At 57.2% G+C, this 17,200-nt stretch overlaps 7 protein-coding genes and 1 non-coding gene across 8 annotated transcripts in view; 3 read left to right on the top strand and 5 right to left on the bottom strand.

Moving 5' to 3' along the window:
- The window catches only part of VDBG_02370 (conserved hypothetical protein), a gene marked incomplete at both ends in the record, with an annotated part of 2,779 nt that extends 1,168 nt beyond the window's left edge, over nucleotides 1-1,611 (bottom strand). Inside the window, 3 exons of the mRNA XM_003008136.1 lie at nucleotides 327-636; nucleotides 718-1,269; nucleotides 1,465-1,611. Coding sequence (XP_003008182.1) covers nucleotides 327-636; nucleotides 718-1,269; nucleotides 1,465-1,611 — 1,009 coding nt within the window. The remainder of the gene's footprint in view (nucleotides 1-326; nucleotides 637-717; nucleotides 1,270-1,464) is intronic.
- A 1,807-nt stretch (nucleotides 1,612-3,418) lies between these two features.
- On the bottom strand, nucleotides 3,419-4,207 carry VDBG_02369 (conserved hypothetical protein; the record flags this gene model as incomplete). The annotated part of the gene is made up of 1 exon (XM_003008135.1): nucleotides 3,419-4,207. One exon carries the CDS (start codon nucleotides 4,205-4,207, stop codon nucleotides 3,419-3,421), a length of 789 nt encoding a protein of 262 aa, XP_003008181.1.
- A 1,442-nt stretch (nucleotides 4,208-5,649) lies between these two features.
- Nucleotides 5,650-6,764, top strand: VDBG_02368 (conserved hypothetical protein; the record flags this gene model as incomplete). Its single annotated transcript, XM_003008134.1, has 2 exons — nucleotides 5,650-6,256; nucleotides 6,349-6,764. The coding sequence occupies 2 exons, from the start codon at nucleotides 5,650-5,652 to the stop codon at nucleotides 6,762-6,764; spliced, it is 1,023 nt and encodes a 340-aa protein (XP_003008180.1).
- A 1,710-nt stretch (nucleotides 6,765-8,474) lies between these two features.
- Nucleotides 8,475-8,571, bottom strand: VDBG_15039. Its single transcript has one exon. It is a non-coding gene; the product is annotated as a tRNA-Leu (tRNA).
- Nucleotides 8,572-9,024: 453 nt separating this feature from the next.
- Nucleotides 9,025-11,068, bottom strand: VDBG_02367 (C2 domain-containing protein; the record flags this gene model as incomplete). The annotated part of the gene is made up of 2 exons (XM_003008133.1): nucleotides 9,025-9,934; nucleotides 9,990-11,068. 2 exons carry the CDS (start codon nucleotides 11,066-11,068, stop codon nucleotides 9,025-9,027), a joined length of 1,989 nt encoding a protein of 662 aa, XP_003008179.1.
- A 1,152-nt stretch (nucleotides 11,069-12,220) lies between these two features.
- Nucleotides 12,221-14,710, top strand: VDBG_02366 (conserved hypothetical protein; the record flags this gene model as incomplete). The annotated part of the gene is made up of 6 exons (XM_003008132.1): nucleotides 12,221-12,478; nucleotides 12,574-12,901; nucleotides 12,955-13,320; nucleotides 13,431-13,579; nucleotides 13,889-13,909; nucleotides 14,471-14,710. 6 exons carry the CDS (start codon nucleotides 12,221-12,223, stop codon nucleotides 14,708-14,710), a joined length of 1,362 nt encoding a protein of 453 aa, XP_003008178.1.
- A 672-nt stretch (nucleotides 14,711-15,382) lies between these two features.
- VDBG_02365 (predicted protein) lies at nucleotides 15,383-16,372 on the top strand (the record flags this gene model as incomplete). Its single annotated transcript, XM_003008131.1, has 1 exon — nucleotides 15,383-16,372. The coding sequence occupies one exon, from the start codon at nucleotides 15,383-15,385 to the stop codon at nucleotides 16,370-16,372; it is 990 nt and encodes a 329-aa protein (XP_003008177.1).
- Nucleotides 16,373-16,610: 238 nt separating this feature from the next.
- Nucleotides 16,611-17,200, bottom strand: part of VDBG_02364 (peroxidase/catalase) — a gene marked incomplete at both ends in the record, with an annotated part of 2,402 nt that continues 1,812 nt past the window's right edge. Inside the window, one exon of the mRNA XM_003008130.1 lies at nucleotides 16,611-17,114. Within this exon, the coding sequence (XP_003008176.1) occupies nucleotides 16,611-17,114 (504 nt within the window). The remainder of the gene's footprint in view (nucleotides 17,115-17,200) is intronic.

The raw sequence follows: 17,200 nt of genomic DNA, 5'->3' as shown, positions 1-17,200 counted from the left end.
GCCGCTGTTTATGTATCGTGGCCGTTCCGGTGCAGGGCGTGCCCGTCGCGGTCGGGGTCGCCCTTGTCCGTCTTCGGTCCGTAGAGATCGGCCCGGGCCGTGCTCTCGGGCAGCACATCGCAGTGCGTCTCGTGACCGTCACGGGGCCGGGGCCAACATTTTTTCTGGGTGCTCACGATGACGCGCTGGGTCGGGGCGGCGACGGCGTCAGGGGCGTCGGGCGACCAGCCGGCGAGGACGCGGGCGTCGGCGGCGGCGTTCTGGGCGAGGAAGCGCTCGATGAGGACGCGCGGTGGCAGCTGAAACCAGACGTCGTAGGCGTCAACGATGAGGACGAGATCGTCGGGCCGCAGCCGCTCCGCGGGGCGGGGCCTCTTCGTCCGAGGCAAGGGCCTCGAGGGCGTCGAGCGTGCCGTCGATCTTGCCGAGGTGCGAGCCGCCGAACCAGCCGCCCTGCTTGTGGAAGTCGCGGCCCCAGTTGATGATGAGCGGTGCCGGATAGCCGTTGGCGACGGTTGACAGGAGCATCTTACAGAGGTTGGCGCCCGGCTCGTCGGCCGGCACGATGATGCGCAGTCGGCGGTTGTGCGGGTCGGTGTCATCGGCGGCTGGGGGTGTCGGCACCACGGGTCGGCTCTGCTTGATGTTAGTGCATGTCTCTAACCGTCATGTTTTATCATCGGGGCGACATGGTGGGGATACGCCAGGGCGACTTACGCCGGCGACGGCGAGGAGCGTGAGGATGACGAGACTGCCCACCGTGGCGATGACCGTCTTGAGCGACCACCGACCGAGACCGCATGGCAGGCAGCGTCCGAGACTTCGTGATAATGGAACTTGTCGGCCGCTGTAGTCTGATTCGTTGAAGGCCTCCCAGTCGTCGCCTTCACCGCTCCTCGACTGTAAACCTCGAACAACACGCCAAACCCCGACATCGACCAACCAGCACAGCCATGAATGCAGCTTCGTTGTATTGCGGCGGGCAAGAAATGAAGCAAATACGTGTTGTTTTTTTCTCAGTCCTCGGCAAGGAGCCGCGCCGCCCTGGTGGCGAAGAAAAGACTGCCGACGTCTCGGCAAGAGACGATGAAAAGGACAGAATAGCAGAGCTGACGAAGCGGAGGGGGATGCGCCTATGCCTTCGAAGCGTTCTCGATGAACAAACCGCGGCCGTATACACCTTGCGGTTGACGTTGGTCGCCTCCTTGAACTGATCGCACAGGCCTGAGACAGGAGGGTCTCTGGCGCCGGAACTGAACTCACAGGCCGCTATCGGTCTCAAGCAGAAGTCATCAAGAAAAGGAGAGAGATGTTACAAAAGGAACGAGGGTGGGGAGGAAAGTCAGGAGACACGCAAGCCACGCGAGAACAGCGGGAGGACAGAAGCAGGATGTGTAAGATGCATGACTGTCGAGGAGGCAGCTTTTCCAGAGCTGCCGCCCAGCGAATGTAAAGTCTCCATACCAAGGCGGCGGCAGCAGAAGCAGCAGCAACGACGGCGAGTGGGCTCTCTTTGTCGAATCGCCGCTTCACTTGGCCAAGGACGAGTGATCGCCAGCAGCCCTCGGCAGCTTCGGCGGGGGGTGGTAGACGAGTTCCTACCGCCGGCATGTCAAAGCACCACCATAGACATGGAGAGAACAGTTGCTGGGCGCAGCGCCAGGCGCCGTGTCAGCCGCTTCCATCGTCAGCCCAGCAAAGCAGTCGGCCAGGGGTTGAACTTGGCAAGACGAGGGGGGTGAAACCGAGTCGTGGGTGGGAAAAATGCGAGTGTGGCATCAGCGATATGGTAGGCGTCGACGATGCAGGGGAGGCTTGGATTTCTCGGTGGGCAGAAAAAGAGACCCCCTGCTTCTTCTTGGGCCGCTACCCAAGCACCTGTTAGTCGTGTTGGAAGCAGGTTCGGCGAGAATCCCATGTCTCATCTCGCCATGGGATAGGCAAATTTTGTGCTGAGATTCGCTGCTGATGTCGCGGCTATGGCTGCATGGCGTTTTTCTATTCGGGCGGCACTTCAACTCGGGGATTAGGTTTGCGGCTGACGACTCATGACCAGTATTTGTATTTCCTGTGATGTCGAAATCTTTTGACACAGAGATCAACAGATCAATAGCAGACTACATCCTACTTCATGGACCCCCTCGGATGGTGTTGCCGTGGGTTGGGGTTGCCAAGCTGCCGGAACCTGGTAAAAGAGAGGAGACATTTGCAGGCTCGTTCGTCCGCTAGAGCCATGGTCTCCAGTGTTTGCTCGCTGTGGAGAAAAGGGGGCATCGAAAGAGGAGACGAGGGCAGAGAAGAACAGAGCTGCGTTTGCAGGCTTGCAGCGATCAACAATCCAAGATTTGATTTGGTTCCTGGATCTGGGTTCTACCGTCTCTTCTGTCGCCCATGGCGTGAACGTAGCGCAGCCCATTTTGTGGCTTCGCCGTTTCAACAGTCGTAAGCTGGAAACCCATGAAGCCGTGAACTGCCTGAACCGGTTGATGCATGTCATCGTCGTAGTCATCGCAGGAATGCCGAAATGATCGATGGCGAGTCAACAAAGGATCAAATGACGTCGCCGTTTCTTGGTTCTCGCGTGCCCAGTCTTGGATGCAGTCAGAACAGTTGACCCCCTCACCCCATCCCGACCATCCTCAAGCGAGGCATCGTGGTATCGAACCAGCCGTCGGAGACCAGGACTGCACGTGGGGGTCAAAGCCCAGCGGCTGCTCTGTTGCAAGATTCGGGCCAAGGAATCCCCCCTTGTCCTGGTCGTTCAACAGACTTCCGGCACGTCCTTTTGCACCCCCCAGGGCGTCAGGAGACTGGCGTGCTCCATGGAAGTGCTAAACCAGTTGTAATCTCCATGTTAAAATAGCGGTGCTCCGCACACAAGGACCCTGATCTACCAGCATGGGTGGTTTGCTCATCGTCTCCATCCAATTCTCCTCTCACGAGGATTCTGTGAGTTGCCGTAAGGGATCAAGGTGCACTGCAAAAGGGTGGTTCATGTTGTCAGTCAGATTAACAGACGCCTGATCGAAAGTGACACAACGATTTCTTCTCTCGTCGTCGACCCTTTCATCTCTAGTCTGTCTACCTTCGCGTGGCCCACCTCAAACCCATGTGCTTTTTCCCACGCCACGAAGCCAGCCATGACCTGCTTGGCTGCCGTGAGAGGCATGCCATATCTCCGGGGGAAATGGTCTTCTCAAACGAGTCGAGAGATAGTGCTGAGCGGAAATCATGTCCAATGTATTGGGTCGTAGCGCCGTTGATCGCCATGGTCCCCCCATGCCGTGCGCAAGCAGGCTCGTGGGGGGTGCTCGGTTCAGGGTCTGATCTCTGTATCTTGTTCTTTCTTTTTCAGCCTGTGGGATCTGTCTTGCTGAGCGACAGCTGCGACAACGGAGCGAGCGCCCCCAGATGAACATCATGTCCGTTCATGGCTGGACTGAACACCACAGCGCAAGCCACAGCCAGGTTTCCAGGAACATGCCCAAGGGGGGCCCGCCCACCCTTCAAATGAGATGAGATACCTAGAGCTTCTCCTTCGCCTTCTCCCTTGCCAGCCATGGCGACCCAGAGCGACTCGCACGTCCGCCACGACATTGCCCTCGGCGTCCCGGATCTCGCCGCGCAGCAGCATCTTGCGCCCGGTGATGGACGCGATGGTGCCGACGCCCAGCACGACGCTTGGCGTCGCGATGGGCCGCAGGTACCGCACGTCCATGGTCGCCGTCGCGGGCTTCATCGTGAAGATGGCGTCGCCGCGCCCGAGGTCCCGGTTGCGCTCACCCAGCATACCGAGCAGCTCGTCAAAGAGCAGCGCCGTCACGCCGCCGTGCAGCACGGCCGGGTAGCCTGCCATGCCGGGGCCGAGGGCGAAGAGGACCGAGACTTGCGGGATCGCGGGGCTGCGGGCGCTGCCCTCTGCTGCTGGTGCCGCTGGTGCCGGTGTCGGTGCCAGTGCCGGTGCCGCTTCGGCGGGTGTTGCGTAGAAGGCCAGACAGGCGGGGATGCGCTCGGCGTGGTCGAGCGTCTTGCCGAAGAAGCGGTCGTGGCGGTTGGGTTTGCCTTCTTCCAGGGGATCGCGGCTCGGTGGCACGTAGACTGTCGTGTTGGGCGCTGTCAGGAGGGCGTTGCACCAAGGGATCTTGTGAAAGTCAACGCCATTCTGCGACAGCGTCGCACCCTGCGCGGGTTCTTTGCGGGATGCCATGATCAGGAGAAGCGCTGGTAGATGATACCCTGGTTGCAATGTCGAGTCTGTCCTGGGCTAGATGAACGCACGGGGACTGCAGGCCCTTGGTCAAGGCAGCACGTTCAGTCGCTGAAGGGGTGGCTTGGGATTGAGTGCATCACCTCTGCACGTGTCCTCGGTATATGATGTTCGCAACCGCTTGATAGATGTGTTGTTGACATGGCCGCGAGCCATAGTGCTGGTCAAGTGAGCTGGGCCTCGGCACGTAACCCCGCGGCGGTAGTGGAGACGGCACCAGAGTCACCAGCTGGTAACTCTTGCCCATGTCTCTTTCTTTCAGGCCAGGCCTTGCTTTTCCTGCGCGTCAGTCAAGTCTGAGGGCCTATGCCTAGCTATGCTTCATGATGCTCTGGTATCTGTGTTCGTGTTACAACTATTGTCTTGCCACACCAGCTATGTGTAAGGATTTTCGTGACACAGGTTGACAGGCTCTGTCAGATGGGTGGGTATAACACCATTCTCATATTCTCCGTGCTGGCGATTCGCCGTCAGCCCTTTCCGCGTATTGGAGACGCCATCTGCGAAGTATGCAAGGAACTCTGAATAAGAAGTTTTACTAAGGTACCTACACAAGAATAAATGAGGGACTAGCTATCACAGCAAACGAATGATGGCGGATCCGGCGCAAGATTTAGATGAATCGTTGACAGCTGCTCGGACACCGCGGGGTCCGGCGACGCGCTACTGGGTGCCGTCCATGATGACCTGTCAAGTAGCCATGCCTTGGAGTGCACTGGTATGTTAGCTGCTCCACAGCTCTATGTTCCATAGGGCTGACCTTTTCGAGATGACCTGTCGGATTTCAGGTGCAATGGGCGTAGTTAATTCGAGCACGGCATGAACCCTTTTGCAGTCATTGCTCTATTCCGATATGTCTCATCGCATGCCGGTGATAGGCCTACTGACATATGTTTTGAAGCCATCGACCGCAACAGTACCGGCGACAGTCAATTATCGACACGAGCGCTACCAGTGGCGCCAAGGTGGGCTATGAACCACCGCGCCACCCACGCCTTCCGACGGCCGGGACTAAATGCTGGGTTTATTCTGAGCGCCGCCGGCCAAAATTGGTCGATACGAGTTTTCAAGACCAAAGTGACAGGATGCCCACTCTATAAACTAAATTCAGCACATGGCAAGGCTGTGTCTTCGTGAGGCGTACAAAGCTGGTCGTAATGACCAGGAGCCAGAATTGCAACCTTACTAAATCGATCCGCCTCTTCTCTTGAATTGACGCTGCATAAGGTGCCTGGACTATCTTATTAGATCGAAGACAACCCACTGATGAAGTCCTCAATCATTTGTCTTACTTGAGGACCTGGGCTTCCACCGGATGCTTCATCCAACGCCAAAGAAATACACTTTCTTCACCTTCATTTAATCAATTGTGCCGAGCAGTCATGAGTTCGGAGCAACAACCGCCCATCGTCGAGGCCGACCCGCGCGGTGACCTCACGCTCAATGTGGGCAACCCGAGCGATGATCCGTCTTCGTCACGATGCTTCCTTGTTTGCTCCCGAACCCTCGCCAGGATCTCACCTGTCTTCGACCGCATGCTCTACGGCGCCTTTGTCGAGTCCAGGGGCAAGCACACAGCTGAGGCAGCTTGGACCGTAGATCTCCCCGAAGACCCCCCCTTTGCATTCAATATTTTCGTCACGATATCCCACGGCTTTGTTCACAAAGTCCCCCGTTCGCTATCCCTCGATGAGCTCTACGACCTCACTGTGTTGACACACTACTACGACGTCACTCACATCCTCGCCCCTTGGGCCTCCAGATGGATCGCCTCCCTTCACGACCCCAACCCGGGCTCTCCTATCCTTCTCGCAAAGCTTCTATGGATCAGCTGGGAGCTCGGCCGCGGCCCTCTCTTTGAGTCCACCGCACGGCGAATCCTCACAGAAGCCCCCGGCTCTCTCCTCGACCCTGATTCCCCTTTACACACTCTTCGAATGCCTCCTGACATTTTCGGTAAGCTCGAATGCGCTGCGTCATTGCTGAAAAGCGCCCAGCCCGTCGTAACACTCCCGCTTCTTCCGTAGAGGCTTGAGCTGACATGCCTTTCCCCTCGTCGCTCGACACAGAACGCATAACAGCCATCCGCAAGCAGACCATCCAGGCCATGCTCGACGTCTTCTACGACCTGGCTGAACATCTCGTGACGGTCGACGAGAAGCCGCGGCTGTGTCGCCACGCGTCATACATGGGGCCCCATCGATGCGAGTCCATGATCCTCGGGTCTCTGACGTTCTGTCTCACGCGCGCCGGGCTCTGGCCGCTGCCGGAGGCCACGGAGGTGGATCACAGCATCTCCGCGCTCTATGAGATCATGGCCAACCTCGTCATCCACGATATCGGTCAGCCTATTAGGGGAGATGCGGACCACAGTAGCTGCAACCCGAGGACGGACATTATGAAGAGGATCAAGGGCATTTTGAGGGAGATGCCGAATCCGGTATTGGACTCCCACGTCAAGGAGCTGGATAAAAAGATGACCATAATTAGTCTTTGAGAAGGTCATTCGGCATCCCGAGAGCACTCCGCTTGCATGCCTGGTCTTTGTGAATGATCCTCAGCCGCGCTGCGACATTTTTCAAGAGTCTTTGTGCGTTGGCTCGGTCTGACTTTTGCTATTGGGGCATGAACTTCAAGTGAGCCTCACCCAGATATCCGCATCATTACTGTAGGCGTTGTTCCGGCGATACCGTGCGCAGTAGACAGGCATCGGAGTAACACTAATTACCACTACATTGTCGCAAAAACAAAACTATATAAAGAGCCCGCGTTTGTCTTCAATCAAATTTCTATTCCTCGACATACGGCTCCTTTCATCTACCCCCACGTTAATTCAGGTGATTGCCCAATCTGTCTGCACCTCATATGTTAAGCCTTCCTATTTGAGAAGCCCGAATAGTGGAAGAGATATGACCTCTGTTGATGGAGACGCCCATTCCTTGTGGATCAAGTATGGGAGCCCTTGGCCCTTGAGAGATTGCCGCGTCACGAGAAGTCAGAGAACCCGAACACACGCCATCCGTGCGGACAATGGGGTATCCCTACTTCCCTCAAGATGCGAAAAGGCCAGCCAGAGCGTTACTCAGACTCGAGATCTCCAGCGGGAAATACCTGGATGGCATGGGTGTCTACCTATCAGAAGGGATCCTACACTCATTTGTATCAGCAACAGTCACTGCCAGCTACCCCCCAATTCGAGGGCCAGAGCATTGAGGCGTGAAAAGTATAAATACTGCTCCAAGAGTGTGGCCAAATTACTATGTGTCTCCTCCGGGGAGCCTGCCCAAGGCCTATCATCTGTTGTAGGTGACCTAGGTCCTCTTTGTACCCTACCCAGACCTGGGCTGTGAGGTGGTAGGCCGTTATTCGCTAAGGTCTTAGTCTTCCAGGTAGATCCAGGTAGACAACCGGTCTAGATCGCTATGTAAAGTTCGCCTATCTTGCATAGAGCGGTAGCGAAGCCTTCAAAGGAATGCCAGTTGGGCTAGCGGGTTCATGGCCATATGGTGCCCTTGTGCCTTTTTTTCGCATGAACCATACGAGGCCCCAGCCCGAGCTTCACATGAAGAGCCTTCATTTTGTGATATGTGGCAAGCTATTCTTCGAAGCTCATAGTAGCCTCAGGTACAGATCTATTTGCAGACGGCTGCATCCGGCCTTGGAAGTCATCATTTTGATAACGCCAGCCTCACATCAGTTCTGGCACGCATACGATTGGGTAGCCTGGGCACTGACAGATCTATAAACAAGCCACTACCGTACTTGAAGTCCTTGGGCGCACAGTACCTCTCGTTCACGAAGAACGATACAATGGCTGCCAAACGCCGTGCCTTTCTGATCGCCTCAACGTCAACGTCTGAGTCAGAGGCGCCTACAAAGATCAAGAGGCGGCCATAGCCGGGCATTTCCCTGTCACCGGCCATATCTCTCTCAAGCCATTCATGGCTTCAACGTTATGCAGCCGATGACAGGAACGCCCACGGCTTGTCGCGCCACAGAGCACCATGGCACAACCTAGGGCTTTCAACACTCCGTCGGCGCGCTGGCACAAGTCTTGGCCCCGACTGCAAGATGCACAGCAGACAGAACGTTAGCGTCAAAAGGTTCGCAACCTGCAGAGTCGAAAGAACACTTCCTTCACAAGGTCACAAAACAGTCTCCCGAAAGGCCCGAAAACGGAGTGTTGCAGGCCAAAAAGAGAACAGATTGATGAGGACGAGACTCGAACTCGCGCGGGTTGCCCCACCAGGAAATCTGTTAAGGAGACCTTAACCTGGCGCCATAACCAACTCGGCCACCTCACCGGTGCTTGATGAGAGCCGGTTCGGGAGTAGGGATGAAGATGGGCAGGAGAGTGGAGGGAAAGGAGAAAAAAATCGAATCGCGCGGTTGTGGGCAGCGTGTGAGAATATCGCGCAGGTATGGGGCAAGTGGGTGGTGCGGAGACGGACGCCATCCGGGTGTGGAGAGTTTTCAAGCTACAACTCAGGCGTCAGGGGTTGGCCCAGTCCAACACTTTTTACAACGCACTGGACCATTGATTGGCAGAGGGTGACAATCAGAATTAGGGGTATCAAGACCACGCGGTCGTTCATCGTACTAGGTATCTAATCATGTCTCGCGAGAAGAGGTCGTAAACTCGTAGCGTATGCCGCGGCAGCAGCGAGGTATCCAAGAAAGAAAAACGGGATGACAAAAGGGTAAAAGTTGAAGGAGCGTTTGAAAATCAATGAAAAAGGCCGCACATCCATAGGGCTTCACGACCCAGTGGCATCGGCATGTCCACCACTGAGCACGGCCTTGACCCGTCTCGGATCTTCAACAAACTCGAGAGCCTGTTCCCTCTTGGTCTTCTGCGCCCGTCCCGCGTAGTCGGAGCGATCAAGATCGTCAAGGTCGCTGCCAACCGAGCTCAGCGAGCTCATGGAGCTCGAGCTCGGGCTCCGGTTCATGACCATGTTGACCCGCTGTCCGGCGGCCTTCTTGTACTCGACCTGCTGCTTCTTCATGGAGACGAGGCGCTCGTCGGCGCAGTGCATCGCGACGACGCCGAGGCCGGGAAAATTATGTTCAAGAAAGTCGCGCAGCAGCGGCAGCACCGACTCGTCAGGCCGGTACGTGCCCGAGTCGTTGTCGATGATGAGTTGGTAGTATGCCGGGTCGTCGGGCGGGGGCTCGGTTGGTGGACCCCCGGGTATGTCTTTCGCTGGGTGCGTGTTTTCCGCGGGCTCGGGATCCGACGAAGCCGATGGTCGGTCGAGGCGACGGATGAAGAATTCGCCCGAGCAGGCAATGTAGGTCGCGACATCGCTGTGCATTGTGTGCTTGCTCAGCATGTCGATGCTGAATTCGCTGCCCGTCTCGGTGAAGCGGAACATGCCGTCGAGGGTCAACACATATGTGAAGATGCGACCGCCCTCGTCAAAGTGAGCGAGGCGGAGGAACTGCTGCGAGGCTTCCTCGGAGCAAGGCGCAAAGGTCCCAGCCTCGGTCGTCGGACTGAAGTTGTAGACGCGGCGGTGCTGTTTGTGGAGCGCCTTGTTGAGGATGCGGCCGCGGAGGCCCTTGCCAGCGAACATGAGAGCGATCGAGGGGCGAAACTCGACGTAGCGGTGGTACAACTCGGAGGGGACGGGGCCTGAGAGATGCATCTCGTTGGATTGAAAGCTGGGTTTTGTTAGTGGGTGTCGAGACGGAAGTCTGACAGGGTGATGATGCTCACTCGTATTTCTGCATCTTCTTGGGCTCGGGTTCCTCTTCCGAGTGCTCCTTTCTGAGGTCGTCCTGGTTGTCCTTGTTGACTTTGGTCCCTGTCAGGCGTCCGATGGTAGGGCTGAAATGCTTAAAGTAGATAGAGGGCCCGATGGTGTACATCTGGGCGTGAGGCGGGTTAGACCGACCGATCACCTGCATGCTGACCCAGAGACTCGGCGTCATGTCGACGTGGGGATCAAAACGGCTCGTGATGGCCTTGAAAAAGTAGGCTCGCTTGCTACCCATGCGCTTCTTGGCCTTGAACTCACGCCCTGGCGGCGGGATCCCGGCCCAGTCTTCGCTGACATGGTTGACCTTGATCGTCACGTTACCGAGACGGTCGTCCGAGTCGGGGTAGTCCTCGTCATAGATGCGACACTTGAGGGTGAAGCCGGCGGCTGGGATGTTGGCAACGATCCATTCCTCATCCCAGACGGGTTCGGTCGTGCGGCGCATGGTCCGGGTGCGGCGATACAGGTCGGGGTCCTCGCTGTGTCGTTTCGGTACAGGTGCCTTGAGGGTGGCATGGACAAAGGGGTCGGATGATTGCGTCTTGAGATCGGCAGCAGGCAGGTTGGATGCACGGTGGAAGATGAAGCGAACGGTGAAGCCTGGAGGAGCATCGGGCAGAGGTGTCGGGTCGAAGCCGCCGGGCGGGGCGTCCTTCAAGTTCTCCTTCAATTTCTTCTTGTGCTCCGCCAGGGCAATTTTGAGGTCGCCAGAATGGTGATGTGGCTTTTGCTGAGGGGCTTTGTGGCCGGTCGCCTGGGGATTGGCTTTGCTCTGGACGTGGTCTTCGAGGGCGCCGCTCGGGGCCGGCCCATGGGGCGTGCCGTCTCCATGTGGTATGCGATGAACGTTATCAGCACGGTCGTCTTTTGTTTCGGAAGCGATGCGTGATGATGGTGCCTGATTCTCGGTGTCTTGGTTCGTCACGTTGTCTGAGGAATGCGGTGTTCGTGTTTCCTCTCCATTCGTCGTTGCTTCCTCGACGACAGCGACGGGGTGGGGACCGTCGGGCCCGTTCGCTCGTGTCTCGCCGGCCATTTTCCTCCACTCTTTCGTTCCGATCCGTTCGGCGTCGGGACCCTGCCTGCAGGCGCCAGATGACGAAGGAGATCTCCGCGGAGCAGATTGACCGGGCCGTGGGCGGGGTTGTCGTAGAGGGAACGCGGCGGCGATGCGCGGTCGCACAAAGCGCGAACTCTAGCGTAGAAGTGGGACGAGATGGGCTCTTGGCTTGGGGGGGTGCTTGGGACTTAGGTAAGCAGGTCCAAGTCAGTCATCAGAGCAAGTTGGGGTATCAAGATGGGCAATGAGCCTCTGCGAACGCTCCGAGGAGAAGAGCAAGACGGTTCCATATGAATGCTTCGCCATGACCGAAAAGTAAAATAAAAGAGGTCGATTCATTACACGCCGCCTGCTAGCCGCGCAGTCTCGACCATGTGCCCTGCGACCTTGAAGGGGTGCCGCGCTGCCGAAGTGGAGCAAAGGCGTCGCAATCCCCCCAAGCCGCTTGCCGAGAATCTGACGTCATTTGCATTGGCGTCTGGTGACAGCTCCCGCCATGGGCGTATCTTCAGGCAGTGGATGCAGTGGGTGGTGTCAGAAGCTGTCCACTGGTCTAAGAGCCCCCCTCGTCGAAAGATCTTGCCCTGTGATGCCCCGTGACTTCGCTTCAGGAAACTCTCCACGGCAGTCCTCATCTGCACCACGTCCACATCGACCTACCTCCCTCGTCAGCCCTGCCAGCCACTCGGCTACATCGAGTCACGTTGGTGCGTCGCCCTGCCGCCAGAGCCGTTCATTGCTACCCTTGTCTTTCGGGAATAATCACCACTAGCTTCTTAATCGCTGCATGGGATCTGTCGATCGGTACACCTGCCGCCATAGCGAACAGCCTGCCTTGTACCCCAGCCGTCAACTGTCAGGTGCAAAAAAAAAAAAAAAAAAATACGTTCCAGTGGCTGGCCTTGGGATCCTTGGAACAAGCCTCGCTGCCGGGCTGGGCCCTCGTACTCACCCGTTCATCCCTCACCCAGCGTCACTGCGGTCCACACCTTCCCCACGATGCCACGCGTACTCAATACAGCAGGCGAGCATAGCTTTCCAAGATGAGTTGCGTGAAGCTGACACAGGCAGCACAGCATGGTATGCACGCCTGAACACTGTCTTACCTGCTTCCTCCAATACCCTGCCATGGCTGTCGCCCTACGAGCCTTGGCTGATCCGTCTTGCCCAGCAATACTTGTCGATCTCGCAAGGTCAAATGTCAGTCGATCCCCAGGAGCCTCCGGCTGCGAGAGCCGAACCGCTGATCGTTGGACCCAGGCGATGAACGACAACCCATCTGTCAGCGATGCTCTATCGCCGGCCGCTACTGCGAGCGAACTGCACGCCCAACTCGCCAGTCTCTTCCCGACAGGAGAGACCGTGGGCATGGGGACGCAGTCGCGAGTAGGTTTTCGAGTTGGAGAGCCCGTCTTGCATTTAGAATCTAACCACGGCCAGGCCCCAGTCCGAAATGGCCATCACCGGACAATCCTCGCAAGGCGCTCGCGTCGCCAGACATCGCCCGTATCTTCCACCACTACATCATCGAGATAGCCCCGTGGTATGACCTCAGCGATCCGGCGTCCAGCTTTGCTACGAGACTTCCTCGGCTCGCATTGGAGATGCCCCTGCCGTTCAGCGCCATCATCGCCCAGGCGGCCATGCAGATCTGCCAAACCACGGCGCCGAGCCAACGAACAGTTGCTGAATTCTACCACGGCCATTGCGTTCGGCTCCTCATCGAGCTGCGTGACGACTGTGGCTCGGTCGAGTCCGAAGCTGCCCTGGCCGCTGTGTGTCTCCTGCGGTCGTACGAGATTCTCGACGGTAAGTGCTGGACGTTGCCTGTCAAGCTGGGCATGGTGGCTGAATGGCAACAGAGGAGGTTGATCCAAACAGACACCTGCACGGGGCCTACTCGCTAGCCTCACGCCAAAAGCTGCTGCTAGACAACGGCTTTCGCACGTTGTCGAGTGCGGGATTCTGGAACTATCTTCGCGAGGACATTACCTACAGCTTGTTCGAGGAGCAGCCCCTGAAGATGGATCTCGAGAACATTCCCATGCCGACGCTGCAGCTGGAGGATCATGACCATCTCAACGCCATATCCCTCGTCCTCGGCCGCATCCTCAACGCCCACTTCAACGACGGCTCTCCCGGCCGAGATCAGCCTGGCCCTGTCTCTGCCATGTTGAACGTGCTGCAATCCTGGCAAAAGGCCCTGCCTCGACATTTTGAGCCGCTGTGTAGGGACAACAGTCGCCCGAGCGGTGGCCTACCTTTGGTTTGGATGCTTGGGGACTGCCATGGTGGGTGACCCTGCAACTTTGCCAAAATCTGGTCTAACATTGTGTAGCTGCTGCACGTCAATACTTCCTGGTATCCATCATAGTGCTCTACATGGTCATGCCACTCGAAACGTTGAACGAGATCCTGCAACTTGTTGAGATCGACCTTCCCTCAAGTCCGTCTCGAGAAGTTATTTTGGAAACCTACGCTCTTGAGGTGTGCGGCTTGGCCTTCACGACAAAGTCAAATCCTGTTCTGGTCAATGCATTCGGGCCCATATCATACTGTGAGCTTGCGTAAGCTCATCAGAGTGCCAGAAGAAAGTACTGACGCCAGTGAAAGGTGCAAGACACATACGCACAGAAGCGTCTCGACAGGAACTCCTGCGTTGCCTGGCCCCTTGCAAGAAGACAGTCGGGTGGCCTGTTCAACGACTGATGGACGACTTGCAGAGTCGGTGGCGCGTGTCCCTGTCATGAAGGTTTCAGGAGAGACTTGCTTCTGGTCAAAGGCTCGTGATTGTAGGGTATGAATTTCGCGGCGAATGTAAGTCCGGGTCCTTTCAAGATCATGAATGGTGGCGTCGAGTCAGAACTTACTTCGGGCTTAGTGTTGCAGGGTTTTCTGGGCGTCTCGTTTCACACGACAGGCGACGACGACATAAGGAGTTCACGAAGATCCGATTGTCAAATATTCGAGATTCTCAAGTATCATAGTGTTGCCGAACTTCGTTGGTTCTGGGGCTTTGTTTCATCGATTGATCATGTTTCGACTCCCAGGATATCGAGCAGCAGGCTAGCTAAGGATGTTGAAAAGCCACGGCTACCCTTGCGGGCCATTCACCTCGATTGGCCATCCCATCGGTAACGCAAAGAGAGAAAGAGACGCTGGATTCCCGAACCATGGAGCTGGCTGTGTGTTACATCCACCGAGAGGGTCTGGTATTTATCGAAGATGTTGTGTCGCAAATGTCATCGACGGTTTGAGCGCCCAGATGACGTACGACGCTCGCATCCGGCAAGCCCATGGTGAAGATGGTCCTTTCGACTACAGCCTGGGCAGCCTCCAGCAGGACCCGCCATCTGTAGCCGAATACACCTTTCCCAGGTCCCTCTCAGCGCCGACGAGGTCACTTTGACGCCGGCTTTGCTCACCCCTCACCCGTTCACTCCCGTCGTCGGTATGACTCCCGCCAGTGACTCGACGCAGATCTGGCTCGGCACCTGTAACGACGAGATTTCCCCCCAGAAAGGTGCCCACGGCGACCGCGAGAGTAATTGCATCAATCAGGACCTTTTCGAGAAGAATCAAGCTACCCATGAACTCTGCCAGTCAGTTGTCAAGTAGGGTGTGTGAAATTGACGCCTCTGGGGCGCAGTGGTGCCCAACCTAAATGAGGACGTCAGGGTCGTGCTGACCATGATACACTTTGCACCTTGATATCGCAACCACATGAGGCTGCAGTTCGCTAAGAATATGCATCCGATACTTGAGGGACGAACTCGGGCGCTCAACGTTCTGGTGGGCTGGGAATGGCTGGACGATATGCCGCCTGACCCTCTTGGTGAGTGTTTGGGAACAGCAATGACTTTGACCAGGTGCTGCGAGAGAGGCGCCATGGGAGAATATCGTCAAACGGTCACATAGAGCATGAATGAAACTACCACATTCATGAGGCTCGAAGCCTGGTGTCTTGTGCTACCAGTGACGGCTAAGTCGGACTGTTCTGTGGCAACCCCTGCGGATACTTTTTACGAGGGGAGTTTGGGCGTGCCAGCAAGGCCATCGATGACTGACCTTCAAAGCCTGCAGACACAACTTTTTTTGCCATCGTAACCTTTAAGACTGTCCTGTCGGAGAAACAGGAAGGGCGTAAATTTATAAAGAGGCCGATGGCCTATCACCTCGACGAACTTCTTCTTTCATCCCTCAGTCACTACCATCGAAACTTGAGTAACCTACTCCCTTCCCACACAAAAGCAATCCCACCACATCGGCTATCGATACACAATCATCACCATGAAGGCCAACACCCTCGTCATCGTGGCCGCCTGCGCCCTCGCCCAGACAGTCGCCGGCGGACCCATCACTCCTCTCTCCAAGGTCGCCAGCGCCACCAACACCACCATCGCCGCCAACACCACGAACACCACCGCCAACACCACAAACACCACCGCCCCTACCACCCTCGACAAGAGCAAGGAACTCCCCTTCCTCACGACCCTCAAGAGCAGCAAGAAGCTGCAGGACTCGATCCTGCCCAAGATTGGCAGCAACATCGACCTCGGCAAGGCCAACACAATGCAGGACCTGATCGGCGAGCTGTCGGACGCCGAGCTCGCCCGCCTCACGTCCGTCTTCGACGAGCAGGACATGGCCCGCCTCACCACCAGCGGCTTCGACGAGGCCGACCTCGCCAAGCTCGCCAGCCTGCCGGCTCTCGCGCCCGCCCCGGCCCCGGCCCCTGCCACCTTTCTTTCGGCTCCCGCGTCCGACAGGGAAAAGTTCGTCAAGGACAGCAGAGACTTCGGCCACGCCCTCGCCGGGATATTCGAGGAAGCCAGCAACGACAAGGAGGAGCAGATCATCTTCGACAACGTCCTCAGCTTCCTCGGCCTCGAGGTCGGCGACGTCTTCGACCTGGCCAAGGTGGAAGGCGCCCTGCTGGAAAAGATGTCGGAGGACGTTGTCGAAGACGTCCCCGGCTATGAGAACGGTCGCGAGGCTGCTGTCGTCAAGAGGGGCGAGCCGAAGGCGAAGAAGGGCGAGGGGAGTAGGTGGACGAGGAAGGGCAAGAACATCTGCCCCTATGACCGTGAGGACTTGACTGGCTGCCAGCGGCCTTCGGCGCACGACGACCACCAGCAGCTCTACGACGACGCTGTAAGGTTCATTGCGCAGTGGGAAAAGGATTACAAGGAGCAGGAGGAAATCACGCAGAGGCTGTTTGAGAAGGAGCAGCGCGAGGAGCGCGAGGCCATGGAGAAGGCCAAGAAGAAGACAGCTTGAACGCTTAGTCCGACTGAGTCGAGCGCGAGTGGCAGCCATCAGGAGGATGCTTGTTTTTGTTTAGGCGGAGCCATCATCCCTGAAGCCTCCGACTGGTGTTCGTAGGAAAAGTCGTAGATTTAGTTTTTATCAGTCACAACAGATCATCAAGGGAGTACTGCCCCAGTGAAGTGGAGATGAAGTGTGGTTTCATTACTATCAACATTCAAACATTTCGTCATTTATTTCTTAGAGGCGTTTACAGGCGGCTCGACGTCTTGACGGCAGGCGCCTTCTTGACATCGAAGCGGTCGAGGTTCGAGACCTTGGTCCACGCCGCGACAAAGTCGTTGACAAACTTCTTCTCGGCGTCGGCACTGCCGTACACTTCGGCAAGGGCGCGCAGCTCGGCGTGGGATCCGAAAACGAGATCCGCACGCGTGGCAGTCCACCTCTTGTCGCCAGTCTTGCGGTCGCTACCCTCGAAAAGCTCGTCGTCGCTGCCGGTAGCCTTCCATGCCGTGCTCATGTCCAGCAGGTTGACAAAGAAGTCGTTGGACAGCTGGCCGGGGCGCTTGGTCAGGACGCCATGCTGGGATCCGTCGTAGTTGGTGTTCAGAACGCGGAGGCCACCAACCAGGGCGGTCAGCTCAGGCGCCGACAGCGTCAGGAGGTGAGCACGGTCAACAAGGAACTGCTCAGTCTTGACGCGGTCGGTCGAGTGGCCGTAGTTGCGGAAGCGTCGGCAAAAGGCTCGAGGTGGCTGACGGACTCAATGTCGGTCTGCTCCTGCGTGGCGTCGCCACGGCCAGGAGTGAAGGGGACGGTGACGCTGTGGCGGCGGCTGAG

The sequence above is a fragment of the Verticillium alfalfae genome, genomic scaffold, assembly GCF_000150825.1.
Source record: "Verticillium alfalfae VaMs.102 supercont1.2 genomic scaffold, whole genome shotgun sequence".
In the NCBI taxonomy this organism is placed as follows: domain Eukaryota; kingdom Fungi; phylum Ascomycota; class Sordariomycetes; order Glomerellales; family Plectosphaerellaceae; genus Verticillium; species Verticillium alfalfae.
Note: the sequence above shows the minus strand (reverse complement) of the source record. Positions and strands in the feature narration are given on the sequence as shown.